Raw genomic sequence first — 19,234 nt, forward strand, 5'->3', positions numbered from 1 at the left:
TGGGTTTGGCCTTGTTCAGCCTCCAGGCACCCATGATTCAGATAATTTATAGTGTTCATTTTTTTTTTTACTTACCTCCTTAGTTTTCCTATCTGTTTTCAGGTAAAAGACATTCAGCGGGTGACCTTTAATGGACTCTTTGGGTGAAAAGGCTTTTCTCCTTTATGACCAAAATCATAGGGAGAATATCTGGGAAGAGGACAAGAGCTATGGATGATCCATACTACAGTTAGATGAGTGTTTGGCCCTTTTTTCTGAGTAGGAAGACTTGCCCTTAGAGTAAGGGCTTGTCTACACTGGCAATTTACAGCACTGCAACTTTCTCACTCAGGGTGTGAAAAAACACCCCCCTGAACACAGCATGTTTCAGCGCTGTAAAGCGCTAGTGTAAACAGTGCCCCAGCGCTGGGAGCCACGCCCTTTGTGGAGGTGGGGTTTTTTAGAGCGCTGTGCTGTGACCACACAAGGTACATTAAAGCGCTGCCGTAGCAGTGCTTTAGTGTTGCCAGTGTAGACTAGCCCTAAGAAGACTCTGCTCTGACATGCCCTTAGAAGTGTATTTATTTGCATTAGTGATGATCTTAACCCCTTGAACATAAGAACAGCCATACTGGGTCAGATCAATGGTTCATCTAGCCTGCTATCCTGTCTTCTGGCAGTAGCCGGTACCAGATGCTTCAGAGGGAATAAACAGAACAGGCAATCAGCTAGTGATCTATCCCCTGTCACCCATTCCCAGCTTCTGGCAAACCGAGGCTAGGGACACCCAGAGCACAGGCTTGCATCCTTGACCATCTTGACTTAAGGCTATTGATGGGCCTATCCTCCATGAACTTATCTAATTCTTTTTTGAAGCCACTTATGGCCTTCTCAACATCCCCTGGCAACAAGTTCCACAGGTTGACTGTTTGTTGTGTGAAGAAGTACTTCCTTTTGTTTGTTTCAAACCTGCTGCCTATTAATTTCATTGGGTGACCCCCTAGTTCTGTCTTATTCATATTCTCCACACCAGTCACCAGGGCTGGCTCTAGGTTTTTTGCCGCCCCAAACCTCCGGGAGCACAACTGCCGAAGCAAAAAAAAAAAAAATGTGTCCGGAATGCTGCCCCTGAAATTGTGTCACCCGAAGCACATGCTTGGTTTGCTGGTGCCTAGAGCCAGCCCTGCCAGTCACAATTTTATAGATTTCTATCACATCTCCTCTTAGTCGTTTCTTGGTAGATTGCTGCTCCAGTTCCCCTCTCCACACACACACAGTGCACTCACTGATGCTTGAGTTAACCACCAGCTGAGGAATATGTTTTGTTGCCTTACTATGCCTGCTGTCAGTTACTTCCACTGCTGCCAGTGCTGAAGCTATTTAAGGAGGCAAGACTGCTCCCCTAACTTTCTTCTTTTCAAGCTTGGAGCTTTGTTAAACTGGATCAGCTTCTAGAGGCAAGGGCATTTTGGTCCCATGGAGGAAGGTGATTGGGGGGAGGAGGGGCACTCTGGCTGTTCCTCTATGCAGTGATTCTCCAGTTGCAGCAGAGCCCCAAGCGAGGAAAAACAGCTACAGGAATTTCTCCAAAAGAGAAGAGAAAAAAGGTAGAGAAAGGATAGAAGATAAAAGAAAATCACTGCTGGAAATCCCGGAGATAAAGACTATGATAAAGAAAGAGGAGCTGTAAGGTACACAATAGCCTCTGAATAGGGCCAGACATGTCTGGAGAAAGCTGCCAAGCACATGCAGGTTTCTGCTAACTGACAGGTCTAGCTACCTTTGTTGTGCAAGAAGCAGCAAACACATCATCTCAAAGGAGCACGTTTTCCCCCTATGATCTAACTTGGAATTTGAACTCTAGTCCTCCAGTTGTAAAGTGCCAATAAACTACCCTGTGAAGCCACCTAATCTTTTGTTGTTTGAATAGCAGCTGTTGTCTGAGCATTGAGCTGAATGCCATTCTGCTTTCAGATCTTGAATATGCAGATGGCTTGGTCTTGTTGGCTTCGGTGAATCCCTGCAGCTGATGGCCAGTCTGGTTGGGCAAGAAGCAGTATACGCTGGTCTGGTTATGAATTCAGATAAAACGAAGTACCTGGCTGTTACCATCAAGCATCCTCCAGCTCCGTATTATAGCCCACTGAATATTAGCAAGGCAAGACCTTGAACAGGAGGCTGGTAGTGGTGGCAGTGGCTCCCTTATAACCTTTAACTTGGTGGTTAGGGTGCTCACATGGACTGTGGGAGACCACAGTTCAATTCTCCTCTCTGCCTGTTGTGGAGCAGGGATTTGAGAAGGGTCTCCTATGCTAGAGGAAAGCAACAGAGGGTCCTGTGGCACCTTTAAGACTAACAGAGGTATTGGAGCATAAGCTTTCGTGGGTGAATGCCCACTTCATCAGACGCAAGGGCATTCACCCACGAAAGCTTATGCTCCAATACCTCTGTTAGTCTTAAAGGTGCCACAGGACCCTCTGTTGCTTTTTACAGATTCAGACTAACACGGCTACCCCTCTGATACTATGCTAGAGGAGAGCATTTTAGCCGCTGGGCTATGGGCTATTCTAGCATGGGTTTCTAACAGTCTCTCTTGTTGAGCTACTCTGCAGTGTGTAAAATACTTGAATAGTCATTAGCACAGAACGAGAATGCCTCTCTTGCCTGGTGGTTAGCACACTCGTAGGACAGGCATGTTTACCCAAGTTCATGTTGCTGCTCCAATAATTATTTAATTATTTAAACACAGTGAAACAGCTTCAGCAGGAGAGACTGAGACACCTATACTAGAATATTTCATAACCCTGCGAATGGGGCACTCTCCTGCAATATCGGAGTCCTCTGGCTGCTGCTTTGTCTCTCTAGCCCTATATTTCCTTTGCTTTTATTTTTAAAAAGTTCCGGGGGGGGGGAAGGGAATGACTAAAAACAATTTTTTGTCAACTTTTTCAGTTCACCTAAATATTTTGAAATGTTTGGTTCGACTCAAATCCATTTCCCCTTGGTTTTTGGAACTGCCAGCGAATTGAAAAATCAGTTATTCGTTAATTTCTAAATAACCCTCCACTAATAGAATAGAGGCAATAGAGGTGGTATGTTAAGATCAGAGCAATAGGGTAACAAGGTTTCACAGCATCATACATTGATATATTGATACAAAATAACTACTGTTCTTTCCAGTTCAGCTAACTTCCTTCCAGAGTTTACAGCTTCTCCCTGAACCAGCACCACTTGTATTCCATTTCTGTATTTTATGCTTTGTAGGTTCAGATGCTCAGCAAGCAGCATTTCTTTTGGTGAATGGAAATACAGCGTGTATTGTGTTTGCAGAAAAATGGATGGAAAACATAAATGACTTCATAGACTCTTCAGCAGTAGGACCGCAATGTGTATATAAAATGTAAATCATGAGCAGAGAAACTTCATCATCCTGTGCAACTGGCATTTAATGACTGCTTAGTCCTCTGGTCAAATGCTAGCCAAAGCCTTGTTTTTGTCACACTACTCACTCTTCCCCATCTCACTTCTAACAAAGAACGTTTGCCCCTTCTTGTCCTAAAATTACAAGGTGTTTTTTTCAGAATAGAAGTGCAGATTTCCAACAAGTGTACAAAGTGAAATTGAAGTCTCAGTACCGTAGCAAAGGAATATGTTTATTAATTTGCCTTCAAGACAGATTAAGTTACTTTGTTTAAATACACAGTTTATTCCAAACTACATTAAGGGCTATGGACCTGTCAGTATTATAGTGAGTTAGAGTTGGCAGGAATAATACATTAGAGAGGTGCCATTAGAAAGGTGCATGGAATTGTGTAGCGAGAAGGAAATCAGCAAATACACAATGATGAAAGCTGCCAACTTCCTCTACAAGGCAAGATGCTTTGGGTAGAGCATTTTACATACCTAAGTAGAAGTTAGATACCATCTATCAAATAAGCAAACCTCAGAATACTGTCACAAAATAGCTTAATGAAAATATATTATGTATTTGGGATATCCCCTTTGGTACTCAAACATCTCTAGCATTCTAAAGTGGATTAGATGGATGGATATATAGACCTGAGATTCCACTTTGGGAGTAACTCTTTGCACATATTTATCAGTTTACACCTTCAAAGCACTTTACCAACATTAACTTATTAGGCCTCATGATGTCTCTGTGGGGAAATTGAGATTGAGGGCATCATCTTGAAAAAGCATAGGCCCCTTTTGCCTGCACAAAAAATGTGAGTGCTGTAGCACACTTAGCAGGTTTCAGAGTAGCAGCCGTGTTAGTCTGTATCCGCAAAAAGAACAAGAGTACTTATGGCACCTTAGGGACTAACAAATTTATTAGAGCATAAGCTTTCGTGGGCTACAGCCCACTTCTTCGGATGCATATAGAGTGGAACATATATTGAGGAGATATATATACACACATACAGAGAGCATGAACAGGTGGGAGTTGTCTTACCAACTCTGAGAGGCCAATTAAGTAAGAGAAAAAAACTTTTGAAGTGATAATCAAGATAGCCCAGTACAGACAGTTTGATAAGAAGTGTGAGAATACTTACAAGGGGAGATAGATTCAATGTTTGTAATGGCTCAGCCATTCACAGTCCTTATTCAATCCTGAGTTGATTGTATCTAGTTTGCATATCAATTCCAGCTCAGCAGTCTCTCGTCGGAGTCTGTTTTTGAAGTTTTTCTGTTGTAAGATAGCCACCCACAGGTCTGTCATTGAATGGCCAGACAGGTTAAAGTGTTCTCCCACTGGTTTTTGAGTATTATGGTTCCTGATGTCAGATTTGTGTCCATTAATTCTTTTGCGTAGAGACTGTCCGGTTTGGCCAATGTACATGGCAGAGGGGCATTGCTGGCACATGATGGCATATATCACATTGGTAGATGTGCAGGTGAGCGAACCCCTGATGGTATGGCTGATGTGATTAGGTCCTATGATGATGTCACTAGAATAGATATGTGGACAGAGTTGGCATCGGGCTTTGTTACAAGGATAGGTTCCTGGGTCAGTGTTTTTGTTCAGTGATGTGTGGTTGCTGGTGAGTATTTGCTTTAGGTTGGGGGGTTGTCAGTAAGCGAGGACAGGTCTGTCTCCCAAGATCTGTGAGAGTAAAGGATTATCTTTCAGGATAGGTTGTAGATCTCTGCTGATGCGCTGGAGAGGTTTTAGTTGGGGGCTGAAGGTGACAGCTAGTGGTGTTCTGTTATTTTCTTTGTTGGGCCTGTCTTGTAGGAGGTGACTTCTGGGTACTCGTCTGGCTCTGTCAATCTGTTTTTTCACTTCAGCAGGTGGGTATTGTAGTTTTAAGAATGCTTGATAGAGATCTTGTAGGTGCTTGTCTCTATCTGAGGGATTGGAGCAAATGCGGTTATATCTGGTTAGCTGATGGATTTACCAGGATTGCAGCTGCAGTTAACTTGTTAAATACCTTTTCTTGCCATCACAGTCACATAGTGTACACATATTTGCATCCAGATCTCAAGCTTCTGTAATTAAAATTTTGGATTTGAGAAATTAAATGATTTGCCCAAGACCACACAGCAAATTGGATCAGAGCCAGGATTAGATAGAAAGGGTTTCTATCCTTCAGTCTATATTTCTGTTTCCATTTAACAATGGTCTGTTACACTGCCACTGGTGGTAGGTATATAGGAAGTGAATCGGAAGACGACTATCTGATCATTAATAATTCCATGGCAACTTTCCTAAGAGTAAGGATATTAACACAGGTTTCTTCCAATTTGGTGATTGTATTCTATTTGCCTAATATGGCCCCTTTTGGTTTTAGTTTTACATGGTATTATTCACTTCTTGTTCCAAACTTCCTTGTGCTGTTAAATAGCTGCTGTGCTTCACCCCAAAGATAGCTTTATGTCACTGTTGAATAGGATGACCAGACAGCAAATGTGAAAAATCGGGACAGCGGGTGGGGGGATAATAGGAGCCTATATAAGAAAAAGACCCAAAAATCAGGACTGTCCCTATAAAATCGGGACATCTGGTCACCCTACTGTTGAATCATCCTTGTATAGCCCTTGCCAATATCACAAGTTGCTGAGAGGTTTATCTAATGATTGTAAAATATAGTATTGTTACACCCCCTCCCCCATGTAACCGATTTGGTCTGTAGCCCAGCTGAGAAGCAGAGATTTTATCTGTGCTGTCCTGATTTTAGAAATAGTTTTTCAACTTTGTTCAGGTTTAGTAGGAAATTACAAATATTTTGGTTTTGTTAACCGTGATGCTATATCTTTAAAAGATAGAGCTGGAATAACAGCATTGTTACAGCCTTGTTACATAATATGTTTCTTGACCACTCTCATTCCTGTCTGCCTCTGAATAGTAGGAGCCAGTCAGCTCATTACAACTTCAAAAGAGCACCTGAAAATCTACCTCTTTGGATAAATCAAAGGAGGAGTAGACTTGCGAAAAATCTTTTGGATCTTGGAGCATGGCCTACACTTTCTTAAACACAGCACTAAGTGAAACTGACTAACATCAGTACATTACAAAACTGGATTGTATCCTGTTAGTTAGGTCCCCCTGTGCAGAGACTAGCAGTAGCCTAGCAGTTTTATCTGTGCAGAAATCTCTCTTCCAGCTGCCCTAACAGGGCATATATCAAGCGGAGAGGGAGGCATTCGAGATTCTTAACTCTCTTAAATTGGTCACAACCTGAGAAGATATGGTATCTTTACAATAACATGAAATGCAATTTTTGATGATTATGATGTTTTAGGTGCCATGGAATTCAAAATATCATTGCACCCAGAGCAAGACAATACTCTGTTAAATGACTGTTTTGCTTGTTTTCTAAATGACTATTGATAATTATTGATCGTATTGATTATTGCATTAGAAAACTAATTTTAACAGATTTCTCCCCCTCTCCCCCCATACCTGTAATTTTTCACACATAAACCAGAGGGTATTTTCTTGATTTAGATTTATAACCTGGTCTTTGAATCCATATGCTTTTCTGGTGAAACAGTGATTCTTTCTTTAACTTTCCCCTTGTAGCTGACCTGAACAATGTCAGATTCTCGGCTTACAGAACTGCCATGAAACTTCGAAGACTGCAGAAAGCCCTCTGCTGTAAGTATATGCCTGTGCTTTATAGACTTCCTTCTAGTCTCTTCTGCCAAAAGGGCAAACCTGTTTGGCAACTTTTAGAAAAAGAAAATATCTCATGAACAAAAGTCTGTCCACTGCACAAACACTTTGAACTAGTATCATCGTCACTATGTTCCAGTGTTTTGTACCACTCAAACCTACCTCAAACAAAGTTAAGACAAAAGTATAAATTTGACCTAAGTTAACAATTTCTAAATGTGTCCTATCTTAGCCTATTTAGGTATTTTTGCCACCCATATTACCATAGTGCCTGAGAACGTCTCACCACTGCTTTACAGCTCCGTTAATGTCTAGATCATTCTATACTGGCATTAGTCTTAAACATGAGTATGAACCCAGGGTCCTGGGTGGGTTTGTACAACCCACACTGAAACCTGCACCACCACATCTTCATTGCTAGTTTTAGCCACACTAGCTAAATTTAAGCTAATGTGGGTATGCCTACAGGGGCGGCAATCACACCTCTGGTTGCAGTGTACACATACCCTGTGTCATACTTGTCTGTGTATTCACATTGGCTAGTTACCTACTTTATTATGGATTAAATAATGTAGTCATAGTTTCCTTATTAGACTAATCAAACACACAGTATACAGTTTTAAATGCCATGTGAAACTGTCATGTGTAATATTTTAACTTTATTCATTCACTTTTAGTTGTAGACAGAGTTTAATTTCTGGGATAGTTGCAGACATGTTTCTACTGTCTCTTCTGTTTCAGCTTGGGATCTGTGTTCACATGCTCTTTGGAACTGTGTCAAACCTCAGTATCATTAAGCATATTCACTATGAGGCTGAGGGAGGGATGAGTTAAAGTGAGGGGTTTCACTAATGCACAGAGTTAATCCTTGAAAGTCCTGCATTAATGAACACTTTCAACAGTAACTGAAAATTCTGGCAGCATAATGAAAGATGGGAGAAGAATTGCCAAATCCTTAGAAGCCCACACAATGTTTCTAAACTCCTATAATTTGGAATGTTTTGCCAATATGAATATAGTGATAAAGAATTAGTTACGAAATTCTTAGAAATATAAATATCCATTCTTAATATAATTCCTCTCCCACATTTCATCCCCTGAAAATGTGCAAGATAGCAATATACCATTCCCATCTTTTTCGGGTTTTTTTAAATAAATAAAAATATACTATTTGTAGTTGCCAGACTACTTCTGAAGATGTAAACACCAACTACAAATATGTTCCAATAAGTTGTGTCCAGCCATGAATCTGCTGTGCTTCTTACTTGGAACTTATTTAATCTTTGTATAGTATAGACTTTTTAAGGTTTATGTTTTGCGTCAGTACTAAATTTTATAGAGAGTTTCAAGAGTGGGATAAGAACTAAACATTATTGGGCTTTTCCAATACAAAGGGGAGTCTAGAAAGATATGTAGAATAAATAGAATGGTACAGGGTCAGAATAAAGTGTTGATTTCCCATGGGAAATTCACTTCAAGAAACTGTTTATGAATTGCATGGTTCTCATTCTCACCAGACAGCTTGAATATATAAGTGTAACAGACACTTTTGTGCCTGAACATATGGAACCTAAAATACTTTGGGCCAGATTTGGATCTTGTTTACCTAATTCCACACCTGTGAAGCTCTGTTAAGTGTGATCAGAAATAGGTTCTTAGACTTTAGAAATGTTAACTATCTGGGTGAGAACCTGGCTTCATTGATGTCAATGGCATAACTCCTACTGCAATTGGACCAGGATTTCACTTCTGTGTTTATAAAAGCTTTTTCTTGTGTTTATCTTCTGTCCATTCAAAATAATAAAGAAAACTAGATACTGGATTAATCTCATATTGTGCTGCTGCTTCCACATTTTTTAGAAATTCTCAGTTTGTTAGACTAGCTATTGCAGGACAGCTGTTTCTTCTATAAACATTTAAGAACTGCCCTGCTATACAATTATGTTTATACTGGCACACAATTCCTTCTTTCTCATACTGTCAAGTTTATAGTACAGTTTGTCTTTATATAAGTGTTTACTTGAGGGCAAGTGAAGATTTTCTGAGATCCAGATGTCTTAACAAACATGCAGTGGCACCTACATTAAATACCTAAGCACATTCTTCACACTTTCTATCCATAGAGAGTTGTTTGAGGAGTCTGGATAACTATGTTTGTACTCAGTATTTGAGAAGCAATATTCCTGCAAAGAACAAAGACACCATAATTAAATATTCTTATTTTACAATTTCACCAGCATTTGTGAACCAAATTTAATTATGCAGCAAAGTTATTATTGAGTTTCTTACTGTTTCTTTTAATTTGGCATTAATAGCAATTGAACACTATTTTGGATCTCAAGGCATCAAGTCATAAACAAGAGAGTTCAAATTTCCAATTGAAGTAATTGCTTTCATCTCCTTCCTTTTTACTTCATCTTTGAAACTTGGCGGGGAAGGAGAGAAGTCTTGGATTGTTTTCATTTTCTGCAAATCCACCAAATCTGTAAAATACAAGACATCTTTGTCTTTTGAGGTTTGTTTTTATTTCCCAGTCAGGTTATATTTACCTCATAGAAGGCCTTGAGACTTGGAGATATGTCCTGTTTCCAAATGTCAAAATAAAAATGCTTTTAAATAATCAACTATACTTAGACTGTTTATGTTTTGTGCCTTTACAGGATTTTGGGAAACTAAGTGTAAGAATGAGTTTAGTATAGCTTTTTATTAAGGCTAAAAAGAGAAATGCAGAAAAAATGGTGATGCTGCACAAATAAATTCATGTGCTGAGAAATGTTTGCACATGGTATTACCCTGAAATATTCTCAGATGTGGCACCAGCCTCCCAGCATTACAGCATATTATGTACACGCTAGATATAACCATTTCACCATTGCTTTTAAATGTACATCCCCCTTTGATAATCACATCAAAGCATGTTAATTTTCTTGTGTAAAGAATTGCTTTAAAATATATCCTTTTTAAGTGCAATCCACATCTGAACATTCTGATGTCAATAAAATTCACTTTTCTCTACAAACTTTCTCCTGGAGATTCAACAAAAGAAAAATATGCAGCAGTTTCTCTACCAATTATCTTATTTTGCTCTCTATATACTAACTAAATTAAAGGATCACTTACATATCAACAAAAAGAACAGGAGTACTTGTGGCACCTTAGAGACTAACAAATTTATTGGAGCATAAGCTTCCGTGGACTACAGCCCACTTCTTCGGATGCATATCGGATGGGCTGTAGTCCACGAAAGCTTATGCTCTAATAAATTTGTTGGTCTCTAAGGTGCCACAAGTACTCCTGTTCTTTTTGCGGATACAGACTAACATGGCTGCTACTCTGAAACCTTACATATCAACAGAGAACATCAGATTTACTCATGGGATGACCTTGCATTCTGAGAGATCCCTGTATGATTTTAATTACCGGCCATATTTAGTTTTCCTCAATTTCAGTATGTGATTACTACTGAGTATCTTTTTCTTACTAGATAGTTGTCAACTTTCTCCCTAAAACTTGCCTCTCGTGCATTGTCCTTAGATCTTCCCATGCTTCAGATTATGAGTGCCATTTTACAGGATGGGTCCCCCTTGCCCATGTCTTTGATGGAGAATGTGAGTTGGCCTTAAGCACATACTCCCACTTCTGTCGCTCTCTTTAAAATCCAAAGTATTGTTTACCATGGCTGGGATACAAATATCCTAGAGGCTGGTCAATGCACAGACTGTGCCAGCTTATCTAAAATAATTGGCTGAGCCTTACACTCAACTTGATGGAAATTCTCTATTTGTCTGTTAAGATGTAACACAATGGCTTTTGAACACTGCATCCAAAAAATTCCAAAGCTTCAGGGAATATTCTAGGCATCAGTGAGCAGGACCCTACTGATTTTTTGTGAAAACTGGAAAACCGGAGTGTATGCAATGAGCTCCGCCTACAGAAACTACACAGTGTGCAACCCATTGGGTTTTAATTGATGGAGTTAAAACCAGTGCAACCCCCTAGGTGGACACATGTACATTGATTTACACCTCTTTTGTATCTATTTAGTTGACTGCATTAAGCCACGTTATGGGGGTTACGTCTCAGGATATGATCATGCATGTGAGTCAATATTTTGGGAGGAGTCTGAGTATTAAATTTCTGAGGGAAAATGGACCCCCAGTACTTTTCCCACTAAGCTCCTGATGCCTTTGTGGGGGGCAGTCCAGGAGGAGTAGCAGTTGTCCTACAGCAGAGTCTGGTGTCATACACCCCGATGTGTTATTAGACACCCATATATCATTGACTTCAAGACAAGACCGAAGGTTTGATAAATAAAGAGCACAGTTAAAGGATTTTAAGATGCTGCCACTTATTAGTGTTAAAAGCTTTCACAAAATAGAATGACCCATGTTTATCTGTAGTCACATGTATAATTAAGCTGCCACCCAGATGCTTGAGGGGTTCATTTAATTACCATTGATTCGTTGTCACAGAGGAACTGTGCATTCAGCCTAAAGCTAAAGTTAAAGGTTTTGTGAACGCAGTGCTGCATTTCCAATTTGGCTAATAAATTGTTATTAGAGAAAAGCATCTTTCTATGACCCTTAGAGATGGGGCTGATAAATAGGCTGTTGTTGAACAAGACACACATCTTAGGAGAATTACATTTTTTAAATGTCAATAAATAAAATACAATCTCCAAAATAAAGATGCTTTATATTAAAAAAAATACTAATTTCAAAAATTGAAATGTATTCACTCTGTAAGCTAAATCTTTTAGTATAACAGTAGACATGTATATACCATTACATACACACTTTATTTGCTTTAGGATTTGGGTATATTAGGCGTGTAGACTAAGATTTTCAGATGTCAAGGGATTTAGGAGCACAAGTTCCTTTGATTTTTCAATGAGATTTGTATTCTGAAATTCCATAGGTACTGCTGAAAATCCCATCCATATTGTATAACTCCTTGCAAATTATTCAGTGGCTGAGTTTGGAAGGCTAAAGTAGTGTCCTGTTAGGACACAAAGAGCCAGATTCATCCTTGATGGAATTTTAAGTTGCACCAGAAGTGAATTTGGCCAATGTGACAATAAGCTATTGCTTCGCTGTTAAAATTTGTTAAATTGTGAAGTATTGTTGCTTGTCAAAGCTCATTAAAAATCTTTTTCAAAAAGAGGAAGCATGGTCTTGTGGTTAGGGCACTTACCTGGAACTTGGGAGATCTTGGTTCAGTTCCCAGTTCTGTCAACTAATTCCTATATGGCCTTCACTTAGGGCCAGATTCTTCCACCCTTAATCACACTGTATTATACCATACTCTGTGATTATCCCGTTGAAATCAACTCAATGTGAGTAAGAGTGACAGAATTTGGCCTTCAGTCTGTCTGGTTTGCTTCCTTATCTGTGAAGTAGGCAAAACAATACTTTCACATTTCATGGAGGTAGTGTGAAGATAAATTCATTAATATTTGTGAGGTGCTCAGACATTATGGCAGTGAGTGCAAATATAACTAGCCCTCACTATCTTGCTTTCTTGTATGATCCCATTTCATTTTAAAAATCATGTCTCATAAACACTCAAAATTGTTATCCTTCAAAGCTTAGAGGCAAAATACTTCCCTCAGTCAATTGATACTGAACTGCTTTTTATCTTAGTGGGAGGTGCAGTTAGAGATTACGGGTAATAAGTAGAACTGTGTAAAGAACAGAAGTTCCATTTATTGAAGGATTTTGAATTTTCATTTCATTTTGTATCAGAACAAAACACAAAATTTTCAAAGCTCTCCAAAAAGAAAAATTCTGGGGAAAAAATTGTTTCAGATTGATTGAAACACTTCATTTTGACAAAATTGTTTCATTTTGGTTTTGACTTATTTTGTATTACATTGTTATATAGAATACAAAGAAAAATTGACACAAAAAGTCAGTTTGATAGAACTGCATATTCTGATTAAAATATGGCCCCCCTGAAATTTCTCCCATCATCTTTAGTAATTGGTATTTTATTTGCCAAAAGTAATGCTGTGATGGAAATAGATGAAAACCTCATTAAAGTTGGCATGTTCTAAAATGACATAATATTCACTATGTTTTTAATCAAATACTGTCAACAGGAATATAAAAATTAAATTACATGATTTCATGTTTTATACGCTTTGAATAAGATATTTTATTTATATAGCATCCAATAGTATGGTAGATCTTTTACAGAGAATATGAAACTATTCTCTGACTTATACAATTTACAGTCTAAGGCCTCATCCTGCAAAGCCTTAATGCAGTGGTTCTCGGACCAATCAGCACACAGCTGCAGCCCATGGGACATCCGCAGGGCCATACAGATAGTGTGTGTGTGTGTATGGGACTACATAGAGAAGTGCATATGCAGTCCACAATGGCAAATATGTTGAGAACCACTGGCCTAATGAATGTCTAAGAGTCTGCAGGATTGGGGCATAAAAGATTATTTTCTGACAAAGGGTTGGGGAAAGGATGAAAGCTTAAGAAAATTGTAATCAAAATATATTATTGTCGGGTGGGGGTTAATACTTGAAATGACTGAGTATTTTATTGTTGTAGTTTATTATTATTTTATTTTAAACAGTGGATCTACTGAGTCTGTCTGCTGCATGTGATGCCTTGGACCAGCACAACCTCAAACAGAATGACCAGTCGATGGATATCCTTCAGATCATTAACTGCTTGACCACCATTTATGATCGACTAGAACAAGAGCACAATAACCTGGTCAACGTCCCTCTTTGTGTGGACATGTGCCTCAACTGGCTGTTGAATGTCTATGACACGTATGTCTGAGTATAGTGTACTAAAGGCTTTAATGACAGTTGGGGATAATGAGCTGTCTTCCTGGTTACAAAATGAGTGGCTCGGAGCTGGAAAGCCGGTGGTCATAGTGCAAGTTTAATAAAAATAATGGCTTACTGGTTGCACTTAGCTGAATCAATACAACCCTGAATTAGGCTTGGAGTCCTAAATTGTTTTATTAAGCTAAGAAGTGATAGAGCTGGAAAATAGAAAATTCTACTTTAAAATGGTCCGTGTATGTTAGGGTCATTTTTCAGAACTCCATCCCATCATTAAGTTATGACTCTGCAAGGCCCTTTTGAATTTCCTTGTTAATACACCTTCATCTTTACCAATTAAGAGAATTATCAAAAAGCAACAGCATAATCTTCATTATATGCGTGCTCATGCTTGTCTATGCTTCCAACAGTTAAGCCTATTCATGGTGACACATTTTCTATAGCTTTTAGTATGTAATCTTTGATAGATGCTGGAAGGGGGGGCACCTGTGGTGCAATATGCTTGTGACTTTTAATAGTCAACAGATCTGAGTGAATTTTCATAGGTTAGTAATGTTGCTCCTAAAATTCAGTTTTAGCAAACAAAGACCACTTCAAAGTGGAATTTAGCTATGCTGAGTCCACACTCATGAGTTTACAGAAGATGGGGTAGATTTACTTTGATAGTCTTACAGAAAATCCATTCGATCTGCTGTTTTAATCAGCTGCCTCCTAGAGCTCGGACAACTCCTAAATTACCCAATAATTAAATAAAGCAGCCTAGTTTTGGATTATTGCTGGATTTACAGTAATAAACAGCTCTGCAAATTCTGTGAGAAAATTTGGCAGTCCAAGCCCTGACTTCTTACTTACGACTAGAAGTATCTATTAGGTATCCTTAAAGTCAGACACACACTCATATGTCATGTGGCAAAATAAACCTGTGTAGATGAGAGCGTGGGCTTTTAATTTCATCAACATTTTGGATTAAGTTAAAATAAAGATTCACAGCATGGGAATACCTCCATGCCCCAAGAATGTTTCTTTCATCAAGTTTTAATCAATGTAATTACTCCTTATTGATTTCTGGATCAGAAATTGCAGTTGTCTCCCAACCAGGGTGATTCTATAAATGGAGGACTTCCCATTATCACTTAATCCACAACAGCCATAGAGTTAATATGGATAGTCATTCCACCATGTTATAGAATGTATTGTGATTACACTAGATTTTTTGCTTTGTTCACAGGCAATAGAGAACAGGCCTAGGTTTAATATTTAGGTTAAAGTTTTTTTTTAAATCTACTTTAGTTTTCAGAAAACAAATATCTGATCCAGTTTGTATTTAGACCCAAATATGAATAAAATCGAATACAAATTACAATTCTTCCCAATCAAAAAATGTTAGGTGTGTAGGCAGGGGCAATAAAATCATAGAATCATAGAAGATTAGGGTTGGAAGAGACCTCAGGAGGTTATCTAGTCCAACCCCCCGCTCAAAGCAGGACCAACCCCAACTAAATCATCCCAGTCAGGCTTTGTCAAGCTGGGCCTTAAAAACTTCTAAGGATGGAGATTCCGCCATCTCCCTAGGTAACCCATTCCAGTGCTTCACCACTCTCCTAGTGAAAAAGTTTTTCCTAATATCCAACCTACACTTCCCCAACTACAACTTGAGACCTTTGCTACTTATTCTGTCATCTGTCACCACAGAGAACAGCCTAGCTCCATCCTCTTTGGAACCCCCCTTCAGCTAGTTGAAGGCTGCTATCAAATCCCCCCTCACTCTTCTTTTCTGAAGACTAAATAAGCCCAGTTCCCTCAGCCTCTCTTCATAAATCATGTGCCCCAACCCCCAAATCATTTTCATTGCTGTCCCCTGGCCACTCTCCAATTTGTCCACATCCTTTCTGTAGTTGGGGGCCCCAAAACTGGACTCAGTACTCCAGATGTGGCCTCACCAGTGCCGAATAGAGGGGAATAATCACTTCCCTCGATCTGCTGCTAGCACTCCTACTAATGCAGCCCAATATGCCGTTAGCCTTCTTGTCAACAAGAGCACACTGTTTACTCGTATCCAGCTTCTCGTCCATTGTAATCGCCAGGTCCTTTTCTGCAGCACTGCCACTTAGCCAGTTGGTACCCAGCCTGTAGCAGTGTATGGGATTCTTCCATCCTAAGTGCAGGACTCTGCATTTGTCCTTGTTGAACCTCATCAGATTTCTTTTGGCCCAATCCTCCAATTTGTCTAGGTCACTCTGGACCCTATCCCTAGCCTCCAGCATATCTACCTCTTCCCCCCCCGCTCCTCTTAGTGTCAAATCCTCCTGATTGCGTCTCCTCAAGACTCTGTCTTGCTAAATTCAGTCTCATTATGTTTATTTATTTCGTTGAAACCTACTACATTGTAAATTATAGTTTGCGCCATTGAGGGAAGGAATACTGAGGAAATGGATGCTACAGATCTGGAGGGAACATTGTAGGGATCCAGGAATGAGGGAAGGGCATGGCCTTTTACTCATGTTTTGTGTTTGTGTTATCCTGGATGAGCACAGAAAGAAGAGCCAAGGGTCAGATGTATGTACTGATAGGGTAAATAGACGAGTCCCTCAATGATTTTCTTGAATTCATTCTCCTATTAGAGACTCCGTGGCATTTAAAAAAAAAAAAAAACCTAATAATTTGCATTTATTATGCTTCCTAACTGTTATTTGTAAAGGTATTGATAACTGGAACACACTACAAATGACTGGTCCAATTTGGCGTGCAGCCTTGCAGCTATTCAATATGTTTCAAATTTGTTTTAATTGGTCAGACATTCATACTCATTTGCAGTTACATGCTAAATTATCTGTTTATTTTGGGAGGCAAAGAGGAGGGTGTAGCCAACTGAACCAACTCATGCTTCATGAAAGTTCCTATTTAATATACCTTACAGGAAAATCATCATACTACATGCCTCTTCTGTATAATTTGCATGAGGCTGGTATTCATCTGCATGGGTTTCTGAGGGCACAAAGGATAATGAATTTGGAAAGGATATGAGGAAGGGGAGGAAGTGCAAAGAAGAAAAGAATAAGAACAGAATGTTGAACTGACATAAGTGAATGACAGATGCTGATTTATGAATAGGAAAAGAATATTTTTTAAAATAAAAATGGGATGTGTTGAGGGATCCAAATTCTGATCTGTTACACCAATGTAAATCTGTAGTGTCTCTCTTCATTTCAGTGGAGTTTTTTTTTTAATTAAGCTATTACACTTGTATGATAGCAGAAGTTGGGCCAATGGATGTAAATGGCTCTTCTGCTGATCTTGACAGTATTACAGATGAAATGTATTTATTGGCTGAACTGTTCATATACTGTTCAGCACAGCGTAGGGTGTCTTTTATAATTGCATGCATTAATATTGTTCTTATTTTCAGTGACAATAGTGAAAGTGGCACTTATAGAAAATTATTGATAGATCTCTGCCTAAAGGAGTTGTTAGACATATGCTTTTATTGTATTGTACACATTTTGATCATTTGTTTGGGGGAGCAAGGTTGTTTTGTTTAAATATATCAGTGAAGTTGCGTGGCACACAGTCATGGAGGATGTTGTAGATCTAGAGAGGCTGCAGAGCACAAGTGGATAGGGGAAAGGAGGATGACTAGAGACCACATATGGACTGGGGTGGGGCCCATACAGGCTCTTTAAAGTGAGTGGAAAGTGTTTTGAATGTTACATCTTTGGTGTCACTAATGAGTTGAGGCTAATGCTGACACTAAGCGAAGACATGTTTCAAAATGTTCACCATCTCCCAGTGTTCCCAGTAGGAATGAAGTCAGGCTGCCCTTAGGGAAGAGTGTGGCTCCCTATGCTGTCTGGGACCCCCATCTTCCCTGAAGACATCTTGGCTTCATTTCCATTGTAAACAGTGGACGGTGGTAGCCACATTAAAAGATGAAGTGTTTACTAAAGGCACTTTTAGCTTCACTTCCATTGATCACAAAAGGAAATGGCAGCCATTTTAAAAGAGGGCAATTCTTTGTGGAATTTTCTATATCAGAACATTTATTTGTCATCCCTTGCTGAAGCACTTTCAGTTATAAATAATAAAAGCGAAAAATAACCAAATGTCTTCAAATGTGGTGACTTTCAGTCTATATAGGAAATTTGAAGAGTGCATTATTTCATTATTAAGATCATTTGGACTAGAAAAATAGACTGGCCCAGGGTGTTAAATTTTTTACAGGGCTCATTTTTAAATTAATATGAACTCTCAAACTAATGAAAGGTTATGTACATGTGAATGTTCAGACTCAGTAAGTGTTGTAACTGGGGGGAGATACATTGTCATTCATGTCAGAGTGGTTGAATCCCTGATTTAAGTGCAAAACATAGCATTAACTATGGAACAGCAACCAGTTACTTATCTTGGAGCTGTTGATGAACACTGTTTAACCAGTGTATTCAACAGGTCATGTATAAGTAACGCAAGAATTAAGTTTTGTGAATAGTACAGAATCATAGAAATGTAGCGCTAGAACGCACCTTAAGAAGTCATCTAGTCTAGCCCCCTGTGCTGAGGCAGGACTAAGTAAACATAGAGCATCCCTGACATGTATTTGTCCAACCTATTTTTAAAAACCTCCAGCAATTATCAGGGCTCTAAGATTGGTGGTTAAGCTTGTGTTTAATTTTAAAAGTTGCATTACTCTCCTAAATAAGACCTCAAATATGTGGATTATATTATCAATCAGTGTTTGTTTTTCTTATCATCAACAGGGGTCGAACAGGAAGGATCCGTGTCTTATCTTTTAAAACCGGTGTAGTTTCCCTGTGTAAAGCACATTTGGAAGATAAGTACAGATGTAAGTCAGGTGTCTTCATTTATATTTTATTTCATTTTAATTTATTTTTATTTTTTCCTATATATCATGGAAACACAAAAATTCGGGACAGAAAAGTCCTGTTAGGTCTTCTAATCCTTCAGTGAAGGATAGTTCTCTACACTGTATTTTTAAATGACTTGTCCAGTGTAGATTTCTCCCCACTTCCTATAATAGATTAAAGTTCTTTCTACACTGGCCAGAAAAAAAATCAATGACAACATATTAGGAAGAAGTAGGGTTTAATATGATTTGTCATAGAATGGTATTAAAACTTTTTTCCCCTGACCCGTTTAGACAGGATCTAAATGACAAGGTGACAAAGTACAAAAGCAAATGTTTCAGGAAAAATTATATTTAGAGCAACTTGTGTTATAGCATGTTGAATAAAATTACAGTATCTTAAGTCTGGTGTCTACAGTGGCAGCGGAATCATACTTGAAAAAATTATGTGCAACCACAGTTGCTATCC

General features: G+C 38.9%; 1 protein-coding gene across 33 annotated transcripts in view; it reads left to right on the forward strand.

Annotated features, from left to right (window-relative positions):
- DMD (dystrophin) overlaps positions 1 to 19,234 on the forward strand; it is a 2,010,563-nt gene that overhangs the window by 1,928,535 nt on the left and 62,794 nt on the right. For 32 of the 33 annotated variants that reach the window (XM_065590838.1, XM_065590858.1, XM_065590878.1 and 29 more), the window contains 3 exons: positions 7,004 to 7,078; positions 13,688 to 13,889; positions 18,659 to 18,744. In XM_065590838.1, coding sequence (XP_065446910.1) covers positions 7,004 to 7,078; positions 13,688 to 13,889; positions 18,659 to 18,744 — 363 coding nt within the window. Of the gene's footprint in view, positions 1 to 7,003; positions 7,079 to 13,687; positions 13,890 to 18,658; positions 18,745 to 19,234 lie in introns of those variants that run through there. The other variant, XM_065590929.1, reaches the window with a different exon arrangement.

Source organism: Chrysemys picta, chromosome 1, assembly GCF_011386835.1.
Source record: "Chrysemys picta bellii isolate R12L10 chromosome 1, ASM1138683v2, whole genome shotgun sequence".
Lineage (NCBI taxonomy): Eukaryota > Metazoa > Chordata > Testudines > Emydidae > Chrysemys > Chrysemys picta.